Consider the following 24,416-nt stretch of genomic DNA (forward strand, 5'->3'; position numbering starts at 1 on the left):
CTGTTGTGCATCCCTCAGGACAGAAACCCATGTTAGAGACTCAACTTTTGAATTTAGAAATGCACAGCATGCCTCTCACTCCTGGAGGCAGAGCCCTTGAGCTGCGAACATGTTCTCAGGGGTCTGCTCTTACTCTAGCGCTCTCCGCAGGGTCCCTGAGCTCTAAGTCAGCCAGATGAGCTTATGAAACGGGGAAGCACTTCGTCTTCCATGCTTAGAGGCCTGAGCTGACTTGGGTATTAACAAATGGTTCTCTTCAGAAAAGAAAGAAAATATTGCCCTGATAAAAAGATAACCATTTCACAGGAGAATTTTCTACCCAGGAACCGCTTCCTGGGGGAACTCAGCTGACTGGGGCTAAGGCGGTTTTTCTGGGACGCTGGAGCTGTCCCAGGGAGGCAATGGCAGGTGTGGTTCAGCAGATGTCCATGTGGCCGTGAGCCGCGATTCAGGGGACACAGCCATCTATCTTTGATAACTGGGCCTGACTCCAAGGTGGCTTCTTATGTGGGCGGATGTTACAGATTCCAGTGGAGACTGCACCCCTCTACCCTCTCCCACCCAGCAGAGAGGACTCCCAGTGCTGCGAGCTTCAAGGCATCTATCTGGCCTCTCAGGCCAAGGCCCTCCCGCATGGTGGCCTGGCTGGCCAGCAGCTGGCCCAGCCAGCAGAGAATCGCTGCTTCCTACGCACCTGGAATGGAGTGGGGTGAAGGCAGGCCTCTCTCCACCTTGCTAGGGTGTGGCTCCCTTGGCCTGCCAGCCACACCCCACCCACGGGGCTCGCTGCTGCATGAAGGTGTAAGAGATGCAGAATCACCCAGGCTCAGCGTCTGTGATGGCTGACAAGCAGCCACAGTTCTTTCACCATGTGAAAGAAGTCAGACCGGCAAGGGCCTCCAGCCTGCTCAAGTACAAGCTCCTTCTTTTGAACACAACGCTTTCAAAACACGGTGACGGTGCTTGTCGCCACTCATGGACTTCGGCCAAGTCAGGCTGGAGAGGAGCCTGTGGCTTAGCTGTCCTGCTCCACTTATCCCGCGGATAACTGCTAAGCAGTGGGGTGGGGGTTGGGTCTTTTATTTAGTCTCTGAATAGGTATTCCTGTCTGGATTCAGCTGGGTATCATCACACAGCATCTGCCTTCTCCCATACCCCAGAGTCTAAGGCAGAAAGGGGACCCATTCACACAGTCAGGTGAAGAGTTTCCAGAAGGGACTTTCCTGGTGGCCCAGTGGTTAGTTAAGACTCCATGCTCCCAATACAGGGGGCCTGGGTTGGGTCGCTGGTCAGGGAACTAAGATCCCACATGCCACCGCTAAAACATGTCACACACAGCAATGAAGATCACAAGTGCTGAAACTAAGACCCAGCACACCCAAACCAATCAATCAACCAATCAGTCCAATGGCTCAAGTGGTAAAGAATCCACCTGTAGTGCAGGAGACACAAGAGTTCGATCCCTGGGTCAGGAAGATCTCTTGGAGGAGGAAATGGCAACTCACTCCAGTATCCTTCTCTGGAAAGTCCCATGGACAGAGGAACCTGGCCGGCTAGAGTCCATGGGGTTGCAAAGAGTTGGATGCAACTGAGCACGTGATGAAAGGATTAAAAAAAAAAAAGTTCCCAGAAACTTCTAGGAGGAGGTAGGGGCATGTCTGTTGAGGCCTGGCAGAGAAGCACATGTGTAAAGGGAACATTCCCAACTGGTTACCAGTGAATTTGACCTGTACTGTAGAGGCAGTGCACTCCAACTCAGTCAGAGAAAAAGGTTCCCAGCACTTGTTCAGGCTTTCTGTACCCCCAGCCCAACTGCAGCTTCAGGGAAGATGCTGGCCTGGGCGGTAAAGCAGTAGAGCCACATTGCTAAGATTTGCTGAGGGCCTACTATGTGCCAAGTAAGCATGAGGCCATTCTGCAAACTTTACCCTCTAACAGCTATCCTGTAAGGGAGGTATAACTATTAGTCTGCGTTTTACAAATGTGAACACCAAGGCTTTGAGAGGTTTGGACACATGTCCAAGGTCACACAGCTAGCCAGCGGGGAGCTGTCTGGCTCTAAAGCGAAAGACTCCTAGGTCTTTCCAGAGACCAAACTGTCATGCATGAAACGCTCTGAGCCCCTGGCCAGTGGAGAACTGGAAGGCAGGCACGAGGGGAAAAGAGTTACCACAGTGCACCCACAGGCCTGCTGTGCCCACCGCCTCATCAGCACTGAAGGCAGGAGGGATTGGGGTGCTGGGCTGGGGCCCAAAGCCCCAAGGGAACACTCCGGACCCCTTAAGAGCCTTCTGTCCCCAAATCGGAAATATGAAAACAGCTAAGGAGGCGGCTGTCAGAGGCGCTGGGCTTGCGGGAGGAGGGAGGTATGGGAGCTGGCTGGCAGGCAAGTAGGAGCAGGCCAGAGCCCGCCCATGTGACTGTAGACATCGCCTGAGCTCTATCCTGCCCCATCCCCAGGGGTCTGGAAAGTCCATGCTCAGCCTCGGAAGCTGCCTTCTTTGAGAAAGCAAACTCCATTCCCTGGAGTTGGGACTTCCCAGCACCGAGGCTCTCTCGGGGAGCCTGGCGATGCTGTCGACAAAGGGGATTGTGACTACATGTTATAAAAACATCCCCGGGCCTGGCAGTTCCCGGTCCTCTCCTTCCCGGTGGGACCGGTGGGCGCAACAATGGGACAGGAAGTCATACGCAACAGGCAGCCCCTGGGGCACCTGTCAACGGCTGGGCTGGGATCCTGTCTCCAGCCTCTGTTATCTGGCACTGCTACTTCCTCTGTCTGCCCCCTATCCCTGGCTCACTCCTTCTCGAAAGCTGGATGGATGCCCACCTGTGCTGGCCACCCAGAGCCAGCAAACTCAAGCCTGTTGGGGGAAGAGGCCCCGAGAAGTTGAGAGCGGGCAGCCCAAGTCACAGGAGGTGCTGATGGAGGGACCAGCTTCCAGGGTCTTGTTCTCTCTCCCCTGGAAGGCGGGAGGGAGGTATTGCCTGTGATACTATGAATTCACTGTAGCCTTATCATTGGCTTTCCCTGTCTAAGCTCTGAGCTGTCTCTTTCTAGCTGTGACTTTGGGTGTCCGTCTTGCCCTCTGCTGCGGGAGAAGGCCTCAGTCTGCGCCTTCCTTCAAGAGCTTCCCTCGAGAGCTTGTGAGGAACTGCTAGACAGCTGTGGTTATAAAGTGCTTTATAAGCCATAAAACTGTCCAGGACTTCCCTGGCGGTCCAGCGGTTAAGAATTTGCCTGCCGATGCAGGGGACACAAGTTTGATCCCTGGTCCTGGAAGATCCCACATGCCATAGGGCAGCTAAGCCTGTGAGCTGCAACTACGGAAGCCCATCACAGCCTAGAGCCTGTACTCTGCAGCAAGAGGAACCACCACAAACAGCAGCCCGTGCCCTGCAACTAGAGAGTAGCCCTGGCTTGCTGCAACTAGAGAAAGCTTGAACCCAGCAATGAGACCCAATGCAGCCAAAAATAACAGTAAATATAAAAAAAAAAAAGTTTTGTCCAGATGTTTGTGAAGTGAAAGTTGCTCAGTCGTGTCCGACTCTTTGTGACCCCATGGACTATACAGTCCATGGAATTCTCCAGGCCAGAATACTAGAGTGGCTAGCCTTTCCCTTCTCCAAAGGGTCTTCCCAACCGAGGGATTGAACCCAGGTCTCCCGCATTGCAGGCAGATTCTTTATCAGCTGAGTCCCCAGGGAAGCCCCCAGATGCTTGTAGCCCATGTAAATATCTATCAGTTCACACCACTTCCACACGTAACACTTGTCGGTGGCAGCCTGTCCTGCATAGGCACTGGGACCAAACCAGCAAGCGAGGGGCCTGGGACACAAGTACACCACTGACTTTGGAGCATTTGACTTGCTGCTCGGTTTGCGAACCAATGGGTGGATGAAGTCCAGTTTTTAGAGTTCTTTGAAATTCTTGGATGGTGGGTTGTGATAAATCCAAAGTTTGTACATATTTCTGTTCAAAACAGTCCTCAGTGAGCTAGTCCTTTGGCCCATCTGGTCTACCTCATCTTTGTCACTTGCCTGGTTCACTGGCTACTGTCAGGGGGAGTTAAGAGGGAATTAAAGGCAGAGACTGAAGGAGGTATATATGAGAGGAAAAGAAAACAAGCATTTTGAGAAGATGTGATTTTTAAAATCACCATTGTTTGGGGTTATTTAAGCATTAAACACGATTTAGTTATGAGTCCTTTCACAGGTTTATGAAAATAGTAATTATACAGCTAATAGCAGCTACCATGTATGAAGACTTACTCTGTGCTAAGTCCTTTCAATGGATTACCTCATTGGATCCATACAAAAACCCTGGCAAGCAGATCAAGCCATTTTTCATGAAAATCTGGGGAAACTGAGGCCTGATAAATTAATGTGCCCATAGTCACACAGTTCATCAACAGCAGAGCAGAGACCCCAGGGATGGTCTTTCTGACTCCATAAGTCCAACCTTTAGGCTCTATAGCCTATCTCACTGAACAAAATACTTAACTGCTTACTCTGTGCCAGGGAATGTTCTATGTGCTAGAGTCACAGGGGTTACACTGACCTTTGGGCGTTTACCTTCTAGAGGGGTGAGAAGAGGGCAGAAAAGGAAGTAAGCAAATACATAGACAAGGTAGCTTCAGACAGAGGAGGGTGCTTGGAGGAAAATAAAAAGGAGACAGAAGGATGGGGAATGACTAGGGGTGGGAGGGATGGCTCCCTGTGTGCATGGCAGACTGCAGACAAGTGGCTTCAGAGGTCCCTGGACACACCAGCTTGAGAAGCGCATGGAGAAAAGTACTTAATCCACCCAATAGCTATTTTTATTTCTTTTACTTCCATTCTGGGTAAACAGATGGAAATTTAATGCACAAAAAGGGGGGGGGGGTAGAAAGAAAAGAGCTTAACATTGCAAATCTTCTTGAAATGGTATTTAAGGGAACCACAAGTCAGGAGTACAAAGCCATCACTGCCATCATCTCTATTATTTGATAAGAAAACACTTTCGCAAGCTGAGCAAAAGATTAACGAGCCCATTTCTTCAGACTGAACACTCAGCCTGTCTGCAGGTGCCTCCTATTTATGTAAAGTGCTCATCCGAGGGGAAACAGCCCCCTCCTGCATCCGGACTGGAACAAAGAAGGGCCTCTCCTCACTGTGGGCTTCATGTGTCATGGGGATTGGGAGCCCTGCCCCAGGATTTTGAGGCTCCCCCAGGAAGCAGGTACTGCTGGGATCTTCACTCTACACAGGAGGAAACCAGGGCTCAGAAGGTAAGGAGACGTGTTCGGATCACGTAGCTAGAGGAGGAGGGGCTGGCTTGATCCTCACACACCCTTGAGAATGCAGGTCTCCACGAGAAAACCACTCAAGTCCCACCTAGAAGCATCTACCTAGGCAAACAACAACCAGTGATGACTTAAAAACACACACATACCCCTATTCTGTGTTTGAAAAAAAATGTAGATCCGGACTTCCCTGGTTGTCCAGGTCCTGGTGGTTAAGAATCCACCTGCCAATATAGGGGCCACAGATTCGATCCCTGGTCTGGAAAGATGCCATGTGCCACAGAGCGACTAAGCCTGTGCACAAAATCTACTGAAGCTAGCACGCTCTAGAGCCTGAGGGCTGCAATGACTGAGCCTTCGCGCCCACCTACTGCCTGTGGCTGCAGCCGGAGAAGCCACTGAAATGAGAAGCCTGTGCAACAGAGTGGCCCCATGTGCCGCAGCTGCAGAAAGCCTGCACACAGCGACGAAGGCCCCGTGTAGCCAAAAAAACAGAGACGCATGTCGGTCACAAAATACACACTGTGAAGCAACAAAACCCCTCCGTGACTTCTGCTGCCCACACCCCACCTGTCCCAGTGTCCTGCAGCTGGTCTTTAAGGCCCAGTTAGAAGCCCAGTCTGTTCTAACATGCCCACCCCCCTCCAAGGATGCCAGCCTTCTCCAAGATCCTCTGGAACAGGATGGTGAGTATGATGATGAAGAAGGGGAAAGAAAATGATGATGACTGACACAAACTGTGTGCCAAACGTTAATATTTCGCACATACTAACTCAATCCCCACGACATTTCCAGGCAGTCTGCACTCCTGGTCCTGGGCTGAGAAGAAACTGAGGCATAGAGGCTAAATGACCGAGGCCACCAGCTCGTAAGTAACACAGCTGGGATTGAATCCAGGCCAGTGGCAGGCCCTGAGAGCTGATCTAACGAAGTACCAGACAATCAAGCTTCCTGTAACACTATTTGCTGGCTCATGCTCAGTTTTCCCCCCTTGTCTTGTTTTTGCCTCTCTTATTATGCAAGAGACTCAATCACATAAGGCACTCCTTCATAATTCTCTTATATCCCTTCCCTGCTGATCAACAGAAGTATAGCGAGAAACGTGAGTTAATAAGCGAAATGCTTAAGATGGTATCGTTTCTGTCACTTAATATGTGCTCTATAATGCTAGCTATAATCAGTAGGGGTGTTTGTAAGTAGAAGTAATATTAGGAGTTGCATTATTAATTATATTGGTAGTGGCAGTAGTTATCTTAGTAGTATCAATAGTAGTTAGTAGTAACTGTATGAGTTGTAGTCATATTACTAACCCTGATGCTGCTTGAGAACCACTTTTAAAGAAACCTCATCCTAAAGAAACATTCATCATCAATGAAGAGAGACTATTCTCAATGTCAACCATGTCATCTAAGAATGCTGATAACCATAATGGGAGGGGGGGCAGGGCGACGGCCACCGTTTATTCTTATGGACCGGGCACAGCTTTACTGTACTCAACTCATTTAATCCTAGTAGTATCTTATTATCTTCACCATTTTACCATTAAGGAAACTGGAGGCCTAGAAAGATGGGGTGACATGTCACACTGCTAGAAGATAGTAGAGATGATACCTCCAGGATGACCCTAGAGGCTGGTGGAGCCCCCAACCTTGGGCAGTACCTGCGGTAATGGTATGGACTTTAGGTAGAGTGGGCCAGAACCCTGTGGGCTCACATCTTTGCTAACTCCAGCTTTTCCGAGTTCTGTCCATATAATTTCAGGAACCCTCTAGGCCAGCAAGACACAGATCAGGGCACCCAAGGGCTGGGCTGGACACACAGTACCTTCTTCTCGGATCCCACCTGGAAAAAGACTTTGAGCAAAAATAGCTCCATGGGAACTGGGGACTACGTTTGGTATCAAACCAGCATTCTGGGCCCCATGTCACTTCTGACCCTGCCGGGGGCACAGGACCATGTACCAGACAGCTCTGGGCTGGCTCCTGGTAGGAGGGCCTCTCCTCACAGCGGCATGGGAAGGGCTTCCTAGCACCTGCATTCTCAGAGCAGTCCAGGTGCTGAGAGCGGATGTAGGGGGAGAGGGCAAGTGGAAACCAGTCGATCCTGAAACCATGGAGCCAGACAGTGGGGCAGGGCTTTCTAGGCCATAGGCTCAGCCCTCCCCTTGCCTTGGCCCCTGAGGTCCCAGCCCCCTTGGGCATCACTCTGGACTGTATTTCCTTGTTCTTACCCAGTTTCTCTCTCTCGCCCCCAGGTCCCCCCTCTATCTCCTGCCACGTGGTCATGGCATTCGCTTGTTCCTTCTGCCCGATACTAATCATCATAGTAGCTAATACCGAGCATTCACAGTGTCCAGGTCCTGCTCTAAAAAAGTCCTGCCTGCATTAGCTCCCTAGCACTCGTAACTTAAGGGTGGCTGTGAAAAGTACAAGTAACACGTACCCTCAGGCTTTGCAGAGACTAAGGGACAGGCTGAAGGTTCTAAAATCAGTCAGTGAGAAGTGAGATCTCTTTGAATTGCAGTTTTCCCCTCCAATTGTGCTCCGTTGGCTAAGAAACAGGACACCAGATGTTTCTAAGCTGCATCCCAAATCAGACGCTCCTCCTGGCTCAGAATCCTGAACACCAGCAGGGCCTGAGCCTTTGGAGCATGCTTCTCTCCAAAGAGGGGCACCGTGCAGGGCTGGCGTGGGGAGATAGAAGGCAGGGGCCAGGGTGTGAAGCTCAAGCAAATGGACTGGGGTGTAGACAAGCGTCCCACCTTCATTCCCAGTATTCCGCAGGTGTCTGGCTTCTCCGGGCTGCTGACAGCACTTCTTGGGGAGTCTGAGCATCCCCAATGCCCAAGGTTCTGAGGCAGAAAGCCAGATTTCTGCCCCCCTCCACCTCCACCCCCTCTGCTTCTCTAGCTGTGTCTCCCTCCACGTGCTCTGCTATATGATGTTCTCGTCCAGCAACTCACTGGCGAGACAGCAGACCTCCCTCCGCTCCTGCATGTCTCCACGACCTCCCTCCCCACTTTCCCAAACTCCTCATTCCCAGGAGGACCATGCCCTCTGTTCTGGCTCCCTGTCCCTCTGCCTCCAGGCACAGTGAGCGAGGACCATGCTGAGCCAGATGGTTGTCCGTTCTCCTCCAGACCACAGAGTAGGGGGAAGGAGGCTCCCCCCATCTCCCTGGGTAACCCTGGATTTCTGACAGCAAGTGCTTTCACTTTCTGAGCTTGGTCACGGGTGATGATGTGCCCTGCAGGATGGCAGCTGGGACTAATCCTGTGTTTGAGACCCTGCCGTATGCCTCGCTGGTGCCTGTGATGCAAAGCTGCCAGCAAGAAAGGGATCCTGGGAGGGTGCAGGGAGGTTTCAGCTGCAGGGGCCCTCCCCAGGAGGCGAGGAAGGTGTCCTGGGAGAGGAGAGGCTGGTGGGGCCAGAACAGCCCTGGAGGAGGTGGGTCCCCAGGGCTGGGACCCACCCAGGTTTTCTTAGAGCTTTAGGACTGGTTCTCAGCCACAGCTGGGAATGCTGTAGCCTGGCTGGTGAAGGGCGAGGGCCTTCAGGTCAGAGAGACCTGATCTGAATCCTTGCCCGGGTACTCAGCAGCTCGGTGCCCCCCAGCCCTGTGCCCTCATTTGTAATGTTAGCACGCACCTTGCTGATTCATTGTGGGGCACGGAAGAAGCAGAAGTAGGTAGAGCTGTCCTTTTAAAGGGAAGAGGTGGCTCCTTTCACGTGTGTTATCTCACAGCCCCATATTACAGATAGGGAGCCTGAGCCGTGGAGGGGCCTGTGTGGGAGGCTGGATCTGAGCTCAGGTCTCTGTCTGAAGCCCGTGCTCCCTTCCCCACTGCTGCCCGGCTCACCGCGGTGGCAGATGGAAGCACGTAAGAGTGCCTCCTTGTGCCCCTGCAAAGCTGCCCCCTTGCAGTCCCTACTTCTCTCCTCCCTCCAAACCCAGAGCGGGAAGCCATGGGGAAGATGGTCTTCATGGAGAGATACTGGAGCCCCATTGACTAGTGTAGAGGCGGCCTGTGGCATAGCAGGGACCCAGGATGAGCTTCGTGGAGGGATGAATGTATGACCCATCCGTCCCTTGTCAACATTATTGTCACACACAGCACCCAGCGGGAAGGGAGAAGGGCAGTTTCTTCAAAGCAGAAACCTACAAGCACAGACTGGAGTGGCACCATCAATGGTGTCATGGGCCAAACCCAAGTGACAGAGCTGAGCTCCTTAGCCCATGTGTGCGAGGTCATGGAAGAGGTCCCTTAATCCCAACAGAGCCAGACATCCCCAAACCATCGAATCCCCAAGCAGACCCAGAGGTTCTGCCTTATTCTGGTTGGGAGACCTGACCCCATGTTCCAGACCCAGGACAGAGGGAGGAACCTCAAGGGAATGAAGTGGGGGATGAGAGAGGACAGAGACACTGCCAGACTCACAGAAGCAAAGGGTGTCTCCCTGGAGCCCTAGCAAGCTCCAGCCTCTTTGTGCACAGGAGCAAAGAGGGGCCCCAGAGCTCTGCTAAGGGTGTCAGAGCGGCAGTGCCTCACAGGGACATGTGGCCTGGCCTGCGGTGGGAAGGCCAGCCTGGCTTCCCAAGGGCGGCACGGCCTCCCTTGGGTGGCAGGGTTCCCAGAGGGAGCCCAAGTCCAGCAGGACCTGCTCGGCAGCTAGGAGCTGGGCCATCAGAGAGCTGTCGGGCCATCCACCCGCCTGGGTATTCTTAAGGTATCCTCCTTACCATCCCCAAATCTGACATTTGGGGATTCTTTTTTCCTCATGGTGGTTCCAATTTTCCATGTGTCTAACACTCATTTGAAATGATTCATGGAAAAATGCCTTTGCGTCCAATTTCTTTGTGCCACAGACAGTGCGGTTTGTAAATAATGGGCTATCTAAACACACACACTCATGTGTATGTTACCACTCCAGCGCAGCTGCAACAATCACATACAGACAAGCAGCTTGGGTCACACAGGAACCCTGATGCCATGTTTTGGAGCATCAGGCCCTGGGAATCCTCCCAGGAGGAAAGCCAGAGGGTGGCCACAAAGACATCCCAGGGGTTCTGGGCACAGCGCCTGCAGAAGAGCACCTCCTTGGCCAGCGCCGCAGCCAACGTCCACGGTCACAGCCCTAGGGCCAAGCCACCCAGCCTGGGGCAGCGGGTCCCAGGGAGGTACTTCTGCCTCCTCTCCCAGTCACCTTTGTTTGGGTGACCCAGCCTCAGGCACCCTCGGGGACCTCACCGACCAATAAGCAAGCCCCCTCTCTCCCCATCTTCACCCTCTCCAGATGTTTTCTTGGCCCTTTTGCCCTCCCAGCCAAGCTCTGGCAACCACAACAATTTCTCCGCAAAGCAGAAACAGCTGGGGCGGAGGGCCTATGCTCTGACCCCCCTCCCTGCTGGTGCTTCCTTCAGGGAAGCCGGGGCCTCCACCTGCCACCTTCTTGCTCTGTGTCAGGCCCTGCCTGCCTTGGCCCTGCATTCGCTAGATAGCTCCCAGAGGATTAAAACGATGATGATCCAATTCCATCAGTTGGGAAAGGGCTGGGCCCCTACAGGAGAGCACTAGACTGAAGCCAGCAGGCCTGGGCCCTGGGGCTGTTCATCCACTAAGTTGCTGGAGATCAGATAATCGGCCAGAGCCATGACATTCCCATCTGTAAAATGAGTGGACAGGGCAAAACATGCCTGAGATTTCTAACAAGAATGATGGTAACAGTGACATCACGGTCATCAACAGAGGTGACGGCTACCACTGATGGAGGGCTGGTTACCACCCAGACATTGTCCTAAGTGTTTTTTCTCAGAGCATGAGCTCACGCGCGTCTTACCACTCACTTTTCTAGGTAGATGTGAATACCTCATTTTATAAAAGAGGCAAATGAATTTCTGAGAGCCCAGGTGAAAGTGCTAGAGCTGAGAGGGGCCAAAGCTCAACTTCGGAGCCTCAGCAACCCACAGTGCATCAGCCCAGGGTCAACAAACCCCACTGCACCCCAGGGCCAGACCTTCCTCCATCTGAATGCACAGTCCTCGCCGTGTCAGGCCACCTCCCCACAGGCAAACAGGCCAGGGCCGGGGTTCTTCGGCCACCTTGTCAGTCACTCCACACGTACACGGGGTCGCGTGGCCCACCAGGTACGCAGCCCAAGGCAGAGCCCTACCGTTCATTGTTCAGGGCCATCCTCGGGGGGTCCAGGTTGGGGTTCTCCATGGACTCCATCTGTGGACACCGCAGGAAGTAGTACAGTGTGTGGAGGGCGTCGGGGGACCAGGTGATGGGCTGGGGCGGCTGGCGGGCCTGACGCGCGGGGCTGGAGCCTGGACACAGCGGGTGGCGCCCCTGCATGTGGTGCATGGCGCGGGAGACCAGGTCACCTGGAGGGGAGGAGGGCAGGAGAGAGCGGGAGAAAAGGAAGAAGTCTGAGTCGCCAGGGCATATTCTTCCAAGGATTCTTGCTGGTTAGAGGAACAGTGCCTAAGCCAGCATGCATAATTACTGTTTACCCAGAGGCAGCAGGCGGAGGTGGCAACTGTCACCCAGATGCACAACAGCAATCTAGACTCCCTTTCACTTCCAGTCCTGCCCTAACAGTTGAATGAAACACTTGGCAGGGCCTGGCCCCACCAGACTTTATGCTAATACAGTTTCTTTTTCAACATCCCCACTCTCTCCACCATCCCACGGGCCTTCTCCCGGCTCCGACCATGGGAATCTCTCTGGGCCTCTCCTCTCAGCCTCTAATTCCTGTGCCAGGCTGTGTGGTGGTTCTTTCCCATGCTGTCTGGGGGCAGTTCAAGTACTTCTTTTTTTTAAAATTATTTGAAAAATTTTTGGCTACGTGGGCCCTTTGCTGTGGTGTGTGGGCTTTCTCTAGATGCAATGGGGGGCTTCTCTCCAGTTGCGGCCCTCAGGTTTTTGTCGCAGAGCATGGGCTCTAGAGCATATGGGCTTAGCAGTTGAGGAGTGAGGGGTTAGCTGCCCTGTGGCATGTAGGATCTTGGTTTCCAGACCAAAGATGGAACCCACGTCCTCAGCATTGGAAGGCAGATTCTTAACCACTAGACCACCAGAGGAGTCCCCAAAGAGCACGTACTTCTGCAGAACAGGGCTTCCCTTTCCAATGTCCCCAAGGAAAACTCATCACTACCATCCACTATGCTTACTATGTGCCGGGTGTTCCATTTTCTAGAAAAAGTCTTTAATTTGATCTGTACACTGCTGGGGTCCAAGTATATCCCCATTTTGCAGATGAAGAAACTGAGGCCCATCCAATAAGTAAACATTTACTGATCCCATGCATTTCCCTGATCACAGGGATGCCACAGTGTTCAGAGGTTAAGTAAATGGTGGAGTCTAGATTTGAATCCACATCTATAAGTCCATGAACTGAGCAGAGACCCAGGCCACAGCCTGCCCTCCTGAAGGTCGTGGGGTCCTCAGGTTCCTATATCCTGTGCTGTGTTTCTTCCCCAGTCAAGTCTTTTCAATACCCCACCAGCTTAGGACAGGAAATATCCCATCATTGTGTGAGGCCACAATGCTGAGAAAGGATGGGTGAAACAGCCCCCGGCACCCGCGGGCCCCTCACTCTAGGAAAAGCGGCGCCTTCCATTCTTCTCAGGCCTGAGAACTCAGGGGAGCGTCCCCTGTGGGTCAGCTTCCTACACCCCCATGCAGTTCCTCACAGATAGCCCCTTGGATAGAAAGCCTCTGAGCAAAGCTGAACCTATGGAGGGAGAAACCAGCAGGTTTTATTATGGCAGGTGAAGTGTCATTTGATGTCGGCAGGACCAAATCACTCACTTATTCCCTCAAACTTCCCTACAGAGCATCTGGGTCCGGTACTCTGTTCTATGTATCCCTGGGCCCTGTACAGGTTCTACTGCAAAATAGGTGCTTAGCAAAAATTTGAAGAATGAAAATGTAGCCTTACACATTCACTTCATTTTGAAACACTTCTGGTGGTACTTGACTTGAGCTCATCAGATGCCAAGTCCTCCCATGACCACCAGAGTGAAAATGTTTGGTTTCCAAGCAGGGACAGTGACAGCCCTGGAACTAGAGACCTCCATGCAGGGAAAGAGCCCTCCATGCCCCCTCACCCCTGGGTCCTCACTCCTCTCCATACAGCGGACCCTGCTCAGCCCACAGCTGTAGCTTGGGTGCCTCCTGCCAGATCCCAGGGCCAAGAGGGCTGAGAGCACAGAGCCCCTGATACCTAGTTCCATCCCCAGAACTGATTTAATTGGCATGGGGCAGGACCCAGGTGTCTATATTTTGTAAAATCTCCCTTGCTAAATCTAATGTCCAGTCAGATTTGCGAATCACCAGGTAAGTGGATTAAGAGCGTAGATTCCAGAGTCAGACCTGCCTGGGTTTCAAACTGTGTGCCTTCTGTAAGTTACTTATCAAAGCCTCAGTTTCCTTATCTGTAAAACAATTGCTTCTAACCACAAGTTCTGAGAATTCAAATAAATAACCAATGTGAAGCACTTAACATCAGGCTTGGCACAAAGGGCTTGGTAAAGTTAAATGCTGCTAAGTCGCTTCAGCCATGTCCGACCCTGTGCGACCCCGTGGACGGCAGCCCACTAGGCTCCTCCGCCCATGGGATTTTCCAGGCAAGAGTGCTGGAGGGGGGTGCCACTGCCTTCTCCAGTAAAGTTAAATACATCACCATTATTATTACTGTCCTTTGCTGCTGTTATTCTCTAGACTGTAGGCCGCCTTGTCACACTCTTCCTCTTGGGACCCCTGCCTGCAGTCAAGTATTGCTCCACCTTTCCCAGGACAGGAGGAGTCCAGCCCTGCAATGTCCGATCCCAGCTCTGCCCTCAGGTCCTGGGTGGTAGAAACTGGTCCCAATAATCCCAGGCCAAGCCACCTCCCAGAAGCTAGTTGCAGAGTTACATTGGCTGCAATAAGTTGAAACCTGGCTCCCGTGTCTCCAGGTCTGAATGTCATAACCGTTGGCACGACCACAGGACCATGAGGAGGAGAATTCAGAATCCCTGATAGCATCAAAGAAACCTTGGTGAAATATCATTACAAAGTTTGATAAGGTAGAAGTTGTTGCCATTCATTACATTTAAAATTACTGCGTTGTTACTGGTGTAGACCCCGTGGCAGCATGTTTCCAGCCAGAATGCAGGCAAGAAAGTCAAGGAAGGAACAGATGTGCCTCCTAAGGGTTCACTAAAAGGGAAGCCAGGAAGAGAGAGGCTTTCCGAAAGTTCAGAAAACCATGAAGGCATGGGAACTAGAGATGGAGGCCCTGGATACTTCGATCCAAGCCAAGCTGCAGGCGACAAGTCTCTCTCAAAGACCAAAAGACAGATGGCTGTGGACAACTCTGATCAGGCATCTAAAGACTTAAGCTGTGCTGCAGCGCCGTGTAACAGGCAAAGACAGCCGCATGCTCTGGGTGTTCTCCCTGAGAGACTGTCCTCCCTGCCACTTTCTATTTTCTAGGCTTCCTGACAGACATGAAAAGATACAACAAAATCTCTAGTCTCTACAACCACCCCATCAGCGAGGCATTTTCATTTCACAGATGAGGACACAGGCTTACACCAGTTAAATGTGTCCAGGGGCACAAGCAGCAAGGGGACCAGCCAGGACTTGAACTGCAGTCTCTGTGTCCCGAATGTATGCTCTCGACTATTGCAACATTGCTTACTCGAAGGGCGGTTTGCAGACTGGAACAGGTCTGCGAAACTGGTGGTTACTGGTTCAGAAGTTCAATTCAGAAACTGAAAGTGAGCTTGAAAAAATTTCCAGAGCAGTCTGACAGAGTGATTTTTATGCCTATTTAATCTAATAATAAAATAAGATGACTTGCATCTGATCTGCACTTTATTTTGTGTTTCTAGACATTCCTTTTTATTTTATAAATGTTTCAGTTTGCAATAGAGCTATGCTAAGTCACTTTGGTTATCTCCAACTCTCTGCGACCCCATGGACTGTAGCCTGTCAGGCCCCTCTGTCCATGGGATTCTCTAGGAGGAATACTGGAGTGAGATGTCATCCCCTCCTCCAGGTGATCTTCCCAACCCAGGGATCAAACCCGCATCTCCTGCATTGGCAGGCAGGTTCTTTACCACTAGCTCCACCTGGGAAGCCCAACAGAGGTGAGGATATACCACTCCTGGCCCGTCACCACAGTGAGTCTGAGAAGCTGTGGCCCGACGGGGCTGTGCTCTTGGTTTGGCACAACTGGGCTCTCAGAGCTGCTTCTGAGATGTCCTTGTACTCAAGAATCAAATGACCCTAAGCTTGATGAGACCTCAGTCTAAAGCCCAGGAACACCCCAGAGCAGGGAGAAACACCCTTTCTGCTTACTAGTCATGAGAGCCTTGATCAGAGGTGCTATGGGTTCCCTCTGGACTGTCTAATGTCCATCAGGAGCCATTAGATAAAAAGAGCAGGGGAGGGACGTCCCTGGTGGCCCAGTGCCCAACACTTTGCACTCCCAATGCAGGGGGCCCAGTTCAATCCCTGGTCAAGGAACTAGATCCCACATACCAAAACTGATGGTTTGCAAACTGCATCTACAGATCCCACATGCTGCAACTAAGATCTGGGGCAGTTAAAAAAAAAAGAAAGAGCAGGGGTAACCTGGGATTTAACACTGTCTCCAAAATGAGGCCCACACCACCTGGTTCCCTTTAAAAAAGTGTTTCATTTCTTTCTTATTCCCTCCCATTTACATTCTCATAAGTAGAGAGGGACAGAGGAAAAGACAAGTGGCTGGAGCTCCCTGTGCAGCTGATACAAGAGTGAGACTTCCTGACCAACCTGGCAGGCTGGTCCTGGCGAGGTGCAGTGAGAGGATGCATGTTAAACCCGGGCTAAACTCTCAGGGACGAGGTACTCAGTGCCAAGTATCACTAGCCTCATTAAGTTCTTTAGTCTCAGAGGGAAAAACTGCAATATCTGCCTCCACCTTCAGCTTCTTCCTCCTTCAAGATGATTAGCAAAAACACCGGTTTCAGAGTGAGAGAGGTTGGGAGTCTTCGCACATGACACAGCCAGTTGGGTTGTTGGTGAAAGATGCTCTGGGCATCCTTCTTACCTTTGGCCTGAGGAGTGGCTGAGCCAGGATGAGGACCAATCCCAGGTGGGCTTTAGGAGGCAAAAACTGGATGACAGACGATTCACTGGGCTTCCCAGGTGGCACCAGTGGTAAAGAACCTGCTAGCTAATGCAGGATACACAGGTTCAATCTCTGGTTGGGAAGATCCCCTGGGGGAGGGCATGGTAACGCACCCCAGTATTCTTGCCTGGAGAATCCCATGGACACAGAAGCCTGGAGGACTACAGTCCATAGGGTCGCCAAGAGTTGGACACAACTGGAGTGACTTAGCATGCAGTGAATTCATTTCTACACACACACACACACACACATGGCTCAGATACTGTTCTCAACACTAGTGATACGTACTCCAGGGGTACAACAGAGAAAGTCTCCATTCTTGTGATGGTGACTTTCTAATCACATGGGAGAGATGACCAACAATTCACCTGCCAAGTGTCCATTAGTGCTTGGAATAAACCAAAGCCAAAAGATGGGACACAGAAGAATGAGGGTGGGACCTTGAGTCTCTGCAGGGTCTGTGGGAAAGGCCTGTCTAGTAAGTGTTATTTGGCAGAAATTTGGAGAATGTGCCATGATTGGGCACCTGGGGGAGAAGGTCACGGGCAGAGGAATGACTAGTGCAAAGGCCCTGGGGTAGGAGGATTTGGGCTAGAAGGCCAGGGTGGTTGCAGGGCGGTCAGCAAGAGAAGAATAGTAGGTGATGAAGCCAGATGGATGACATGTCCAGTCCCGGATTTCATGAGTGTGTTGGAAAGCCATGGGGAGAATGGAGGGGATACTGAGCAGCAGAGTGACAAAATCCAATTTGGGTTTTAAATAGCCCTGGTTTGGGTTGAGTTGTTGGAAGTGAAGGTGGTGAAAGGAGAAAACCAAAAATCGGGATAGTTTTAGAAGGTAGAAACAACAGGACTTGGTCCCTGGGCTGAGTGACAAGGACAGAAAGATGACACGCCTGTCCCCTGAGAGTAGTTTCTGAATGCTCCCCTTGTGTCTGACTCTGGTTTGTAATGGGCATGGAGACTACTACAATAAAAGGCTCTATGATAAAAGTCAAGATCAGATTCCAATCTTGACCTCAGCTGCCTTGAGATGCTGTTGGCTGGGCTGCTAGCCACGTCTACGAAGCCCATGTGTGTGTGTGTGCTAAGTCACTTGAGTCGACTCTTTGCAACCCTATGGGCTGTAGCCCACCATAGCCCTAGGTAATTCAGAGCTTTGCTAAAGCCAGACACAGCAGGAGTCAAGCCCTCACTCGGATTCTTCCAATCAGCAGTCTGACTTGGGGGCAATGACTTTTCCTCTCTAAGCCTCAGTTCCCTCACCAGGACATACCTTGCTGAGCTGTTCTGCAGAGTAAATGAGATCACGTGACCAAGGTGCTTCATACAGTGCCTTGCATATAGTAAGTGCTCAATGTTCCAAAAGCGAAACAAAACCCAAGTGCTCTCCAGTGGACTGAAGCCTACATGTGTTCCCCATTGTCCTCGGGCCAGGAGAGTTCAACACACAGACTCTGCGTAGCTCCAAAGACAGCCCACACACTCATGCCAACTTCCTACAGGGGCCCCAAGGGGCAGCGGACCCAGGTGGCCATGCTGGAATGCCCCTAGGAGACAAAGAGCCTGAAGTCCCGCTTTCTGAACCAGCCCTTTTACCAATCTGCTCTATGACCTTGAACCAGGCACCTTCACTTCCTGTCCTAGGGAGGGAAGGAAGGCTGGGGGCAGGGAGGGAGGAAGCTGTGTCCTAAAGAAGCAGAAAGGCTCGCCATTCACTATTCAGGGGCCAGAAACCTCAGAGAAATTACAAGCGGAAAAGGCGGGAGCAGAGTGAAACTCCATCTGTTTGCAGGCTGTGTGCTATGACCCCCGGCGTGTGTGCCCACCCTCTGCTGGGTGGGCTTATGACACAGGAAGGGAGAACTGAGGAGGCTGAGAGTGCAGTTTGATTGCTCAAATAATCGGGATAATGAGAGGGAGAGACGGGGGGCATGGGGATCTCTGGCCTCCTAACAGGCTTTTTTGAAGCAGCTGTCAAGCGGTAATGACCTAGACCCAGGGGTTTCCTGGTGTGTTTCAGAGAGCCCCAAGGTCCTGCGAGATGCTCAGGGCGCTGCAGGGCTGAGTCTGCAGACCACACCCACCTTCTGCCAGCCAGAGAAGTTCTGCTTTTTTCTTTCTTTCTTATGTTGAGGCTTCAAGACATGCGTTCCTTATAACACTGGCTATAAATTCAGAGTCTTTGGGGGCCAGGCGGGTAAAATAAATGCATGAGACAGGTCAGCTATGAGATACTGAGGTATGTGACGATGAAGGGAATGCCTGCTGTCCCCTTAGCTGCCGCTCAGCTCCCCTGATCCCTGGCATTCAGGGCTGGGGCACAGTGGTGTCAGATGGTCTGATTTCTCTAGAGAAACCAAAGATCTGGGTTTAGATGTGATTAAAGGCACCTGCTGGTCAAACCACGCATGTCTGTGGGCCACTGGTTTGCAACCTCTGGCCTTAAAGGATGGACAGTTTTCGGAGAAGGCAGGACACAGGCAGAGGAGGAGGAAGCCAGGACCCAGAAGGCGGGCTCTTCCCCACCTCTCCCTCAGAGCCAGCGGGCTGTGGGGGCTCCACTCACTCAGCTCGGAGATGCTCCCCACACAGGTGGCCAGGAGGGACTGCTCCAGGGTCCGGAGCTCCAGCTGCGCGTAGGCGTCGGCTCGCTCGTCGTGGCCCAGGGACCCCCCATTGTAGGGGCTGAAGTACGCGGGAAGGGAGAGGACACCTGTGGGAAGACAAGGTGCCGTGTCAGAGAGTATAATCAATAAACAATCGATGATACGAATAAAATAGAGTTTTATTTGAGCCAAATGGAGGACTAGCCTAGAAGTGTGCTGCCCAGATTACTCTGAGAAACTGCTTCAGAGAAGCAGAGTCTTACAGTTTTGTATCTTGTCAGAATAAAGAATATTAAACAAGTCAGGATTACATCTCTTCAAGGTTTGAAAAGAAAAAAAAAAGAACAGACCAGCATGTACACAGAGAGTCATTAAGGCCTTCACACCTGGGAAGGGGGTCTTTATCATCAAAGGAGAGCCAGTAGCACACCATCCCAGGAAGAGGGGCATTTCATCTTTATTTTCAATTTTTTTTTAAAGGTTTTTTTGGCTGTGGACCAGTTTTAAAGTCTTCACTGAATCTGTTACAACACTGCTTCCATTTTATGTTTCAGGTTTTCAGCATGTGGGATCTTAGTTCCACAACCAGGGTTCGAACCCCCAGCCCTGCACTGGAAGGTAAAGTCTTAACCACTGGACTGCCAGGGAAGTCCTTAAACTTTATTTTTAGACATTATTTGCTTCCGGTCAATGTGCCCTTAGCTCTTCAGCAATTAAAGCAGATGTACAGTGTATGTTTGATAGGCCACAGGTTATTTTGGTTAGCATAAAATTCAAGTTAGGGACTTTCCTGCTGGCCCAGTGGCTAAGACTCTAAGCTTCCAATGCAGGGGCCCTGGGTTCGACCCCTGGTCGGGGAACTGGATCCTGCACGCTGCAACTAAGAGTTCATACGCCACAACTAAAGATCCCACATGCCAAAACTAAAACCCGGAGCTGCCAAATAAATACATAAACAGCAACGACAACAAAAAATCAGATTAACTCACGTATAAGCCAGAATGACTTCCCTGTATCTCAATATGTGAAAATGTCTTTTATCAACAAGCCACCTGAGGAAAGAAGCAAAGCGGGAAGTCCATAGCCCTCTTTCCCATCTGCTGGAGTGGGCCAATTGCAAGGCTCCACTTAGGACAGCTGACTTTTAACTGTGGCCGGTGCTGTGGGAGCCAGAATGCGGGGTGGCCCACCTGTGTATGAGGTTTAAAGCGGTGGAGATCACCCCTTCCTGAAGCTACACAAGGAACTGGCCTCCAGACACCCGTGGGCCACGCAAGCATTCACTCATTCCTTCCCCTCTTCACTCGCTGAATATTCAGATTGCTTCCCAGGCATTGTGCTGTCTTCAGGATTCCAGGGTGACAGAGAGGCTTTGTCCTCACGTTGCTCAGGGAATGGGGCATCAGATATAAAGGTCCATCCCGCCCACTCAAAGGCCAGCACCACCCCTGGAGTCCTCTCACTTCCTCATGCTGCCCACACACCACCCCCTTCTCCTTCTTCAAGCCAAGAACAGGACTAAGAGAAACCAGAAAAAAGGATGCTGGCTTTCCCCACTCCAGCCACCGGCCAAGGCCAATTAGTGTTTTTCATTAGCACTTCAACAACAGAGGAGCAGAGCTGTCAGAATCAATCCCAGAGGGTGACAGCGCGTAAATTTCTTCAACTCATTGTGTGGCTTCTTAGAAAACACTAGAGAAGCAAAATCAGACTGGCTTAAAATTGAGCTGTTGGTTGTTAAGAGCATGTGGGCACAGAGAATCCCAGTTTTTGATAACCGCTATTTCTTTGATCAAGGCATCTTTGTCCAACCCCCTTGAACTTTTTTTTGAAAAAGCAAAATACCCACAGGAATTTAATCAGTCACTTTTGGGAAAAATCTCTTAAAATTCCTTGAGATGATGGGAGAGCCCCTGGGATGTGGCCAAATCCGGGCTAGGATTCCCTATCCTGCCCACAGAAATTGTCACAAGGATGATAATAGCCATGGGTCCTGCAGCAAAGAGCTCAAGACAGGGCCTTGGAGCTGGAGCCTTTGGGCTCATGACTCTGGCTCTGTCACTGAACCAGCTGTGTGATCTTGGGCAAGTTACTTCACTTCTCTGTGCCTCAGATTCCTCACGTGTTAACTACAGATAACAAAGGCTATTGAGCTTACGGCAGTGTGGCAGTGAGGAATGACTTGAGCTGTTGAATGTCAATGCCTGGACTGCTGTGTGGTTCAAAATTAAAGGCTCTTCAGTTGCTATTACAGGTATTTTTCCTATGTGCTGGGAATGCAGACTTCATGTATTATTCTTTCGCCAAGGTCGGCACCTCTGTCTCCATTTTAGATACTGTGCAGAGAGTTTTAATAACTTGCTCTACTAAGTGGCAGAGCTAGGATTCGAATCCAGGTCTGACTGGCTCTAGAACACACGCGTTTCATCCCTCTGTGAGCCCAGATTCCCACCACCAAGCTCTCCTATGGCTGTCCTGATTCAGCGCTGTTATCCCTGCTCGGTTCCCTCCAGGAGTCCCTGTGCTGGGCCTCACGCACAGAGCAGTCTTCCTCCTGCCCAGATCCTGGCAGCGGACTTTGACCAGTCTCAAGGTTCAGCTGCTCTGCAGCCCTGCCCCACTAGCCTGCCCTTCCCCCAACCCCGCCTCCCGGCCTCCTCTGTGCTCCCTCTCTGCCTTGCTGTGTGCCTGAGACCTGCGCCCTGAGTCTCCCTTCGACCCTTCCAGGATGGCAGTGGTGACTGACCTGGCAAAGCAGGGCATCAAAGCACTTCCTCAAAGCTCTGTTTCCAGTGGGAGGAGGAGGATATGACTAGGTCCCCAAAGCGGAACCTCTCCCTGACAGCTGAGGACCCAAACACATTAGGAAGGGGTAGCTCTGGGCATTAAGACAAGTAAAACAAAAGACAACCCCCACCCACCCACCCACCCCCTCAACTAAAAAGCTCAACCCCACAGACAGCCCAAACATTTGGGAGGGTCTCTATGCAACGAGAGGTCCTAATGCAGGCCTCACTCTCCCCCTTCTCTTCATTATTAATCCAAAGAAACAATGCTGGGGACATGTGGATCAAATTTACAGTGCTTAGGGCAAGGGAATAGGAAGGTCAGCTGATTTGTCAAAGGATTCCCAGAGAGAAACATTATGTCAGTGGATCTAGTAACAAGAGCTGGCAGCTCCATTAATAACTGTTCCCACTTTCCCAGTCATCACCCACCCAGAGGGGCTTTCACTTAATACCGTGGCAAAGGTAATTATGAGCCTCTTATTAATAATAGTAACTGATAGCGTCACAGCTTTTGCATAGTACCTTTTGCTTTTAAGAGACTTCTAACACTGAGTACTTAATTTATTCTCCTGGCAAGGGAGGTAGGGCGGTCATTATCAGTAATAGCCACTGCTGACTTTTATAGCAGGCTCGCTATGTGCCAGGATTATGGTAACTTTGTATGCAAGGTCATATTCAATTCCCAAGGCTTCATGAGGTAATGTTTGCACCCATCTTATAGATGAGAAAACCAAGGCCCCCGCCCCCAAAGTTAAGCGATTTTCCCAAGGTTATTGAGGGTCAGGAATTGAACTGGGGCTAGATGTCAATCTCTTGAGTCTCAAGATGTTGAAATAAAAATGACATCCTAACTTTCACCACCTTGTTCTTTAGTTAGAGAATGAGGATGTGTGCGAGAAAAGGGGTTCTGTTCTGTTTGGGCCTGGAGTCTGAGAGGAGGAAATAAAAAGATACAGAAATATGACTTTCTTTTTTTAATGTGTCTTCAGGTACCACCTGCCAAGGATTCCTGGAGGGCTTGCATGAAGCTCTACAGACAGAAGGCTACCTCCCTTATTCCCCTCGATCTTTCCAAAATGCAGTTCCACAGCTTGCCTTCTGAATCTGCTGAGTCTGTCCCCTAAGAAAGGTCTTTTTTTTTTTTTTTGTCAATGTGAAATTCTTCTGTCTCCCACATAAGCCTGTTCTTCAGCCGTTCTCACTGGAGATGGAAAACGTTTGCCTTAAGTTCTCGCAACACTATGCCTTCTTTGCCCACAGAAATTCCCAGGTTTATCACATGGGCCTGGGGCAAGGTTATTTTAGAAAAAGGGCTTTCCAAAAAAAAAAAAAGAAAGAAAGGCAAAGCATCCCCCTTCCCTTTACTAAGAAAAAACAGTTTATTTCAGTCATGATGGAAAAGAAAGCAAGTCAGAGTGAAACCTTTATTCCTTTACTAGTTAATAAGGACACCCAAATCAATCCCTACTGAACACTGTAAAAGTTACAGAGAAAACCCACATGCACGGCTCAGATCATTACCGTGAAACGAACTACTGCGTGAGAGGCAGGGAAGAAGTAGACAAGATCCAGGCATCCTCTGCCTCTCTCATCTCCAAAATCAGCATTTCTGTTGAAACAAGGTTCCACCCCATCTGCTTTGGCTCTATGTGAAGCCTCTAGGTTTCTCAATCTACACACACAACCACAATCTTCCGTCATTCCATTTTTCTGAAGCAGGTTGCCCAACCCTTGAATCTCAGAACTCATTATCTCATTCCCCAAAGCCGCCAGTCCCTTCTTTGAGCACAGCACCGCATCCACCCAGTTGCCCAAGGACAGACCTATGAGTCATTCTTATCAACTCTCTCCTGCCTCCCCCACACATCCAATCAACCACCAAGCCCTGGTGCTCTCACCACCTTTCTATCTCAAAACTCTGTCCCTGCTGGTTCAGGCTTCCCTCTGGATCCTGCAAGCAGCCCCTCCCGTCTCCCAGCTCCACCTCACCAGTCCCTGACATCCCTTACTCTGGCCGTGGGTGCTAAGTAGCTTCGGTTGTGTCCGACTCCTTGTGACCCCATGGACTGTAGACCGCCAGGCTCCCTTGTCCATGGGATTCTCCAGGCAAGAATACTGGAGTGGGTTGCCATATCCCCTCCAGGGGATCTTCCCGACCCAGGGATAGAACCCCCTGCGTCTCTTACATCTCCTGAGCTGGCAGGTGGGGTCTTTACCACTAGCGCCACCTGGAAAGCCCAAGCAACTAGCGTTACTCTGGATACACACTCTTTTCTCTGGCTTTAAACTCTCCAGTGACTCCCCACCTCCTGAATAGGTTCAAACACCTTTCCACAGATGAGAAGAGATAATATTCTTCTCTCTATGATACTTAGGCATGAAAATAATTCTGCCAGTAACGGGGGAAATTCCCAGCACTTCTCAAGAAACGTGCAGAATTAAGAAACCTACGCACACCCAATCCTGGTTTCTCAAGCTGTTTTCTGGGCTTGGTCACTTGGCTCTGCTTCAGTCTCAGGTTCCTTCCCAGGTGATTCTCCACCAGTCCCCAGAGAGGGCGCCGTAGAGT

At 51.0% G+C, this 24,416-nt stretch overlaps 1 protein-coding gene across 3 annotated transcripts in view; it reads right to left on the reverse strand.

Annotated features, from left to right (window-relative positions):
- Positions 1-24,416, reverse strand: part of ABTB2 (ankyrin repeat and BTB domain containing 2) — a 186,237-nt gene that overhangs the window by 30,131 nt on the left and 131,690 nt on the right. For 2 of the 3 annotated variants that reach the window (XM_027979614.3, XM_042233340.2), the window contains exons 2-3: positions 19,019-19,165; positions 11,456-11,669 (exon numbers count right to left, since the gene is read on the reverse strand). In XM_027979614.3, coding sequence (XP_027835415.1) covers positions 11,456-11,669; positions 19,019-19,165 — 361 coding nt within the window. Of the gene's footprint in view, positions 1-11,455; positions 11,670-19,018; positions 19,166-20,047; positions 20,602-24,416 lie in introns of those variants that run through there. The other variant, XM_060400053.1, reaches the window with a different exon arrangement.

Source organism: Ovis aries, chromosome 15 (genome assembly GCF_016772045.2).
Source record: "Ovis aries strain OAR_USU_Benz2616 breed Rambouillet chromosome 15, ARS-UI_Ramb_v3.0, whole genome shotgun sequence".
NCBI lineage: Eukaryota > Metazoa > Chordata > Mammalia > Artiodactyla > Bovidae > Ovis > Ovis aries.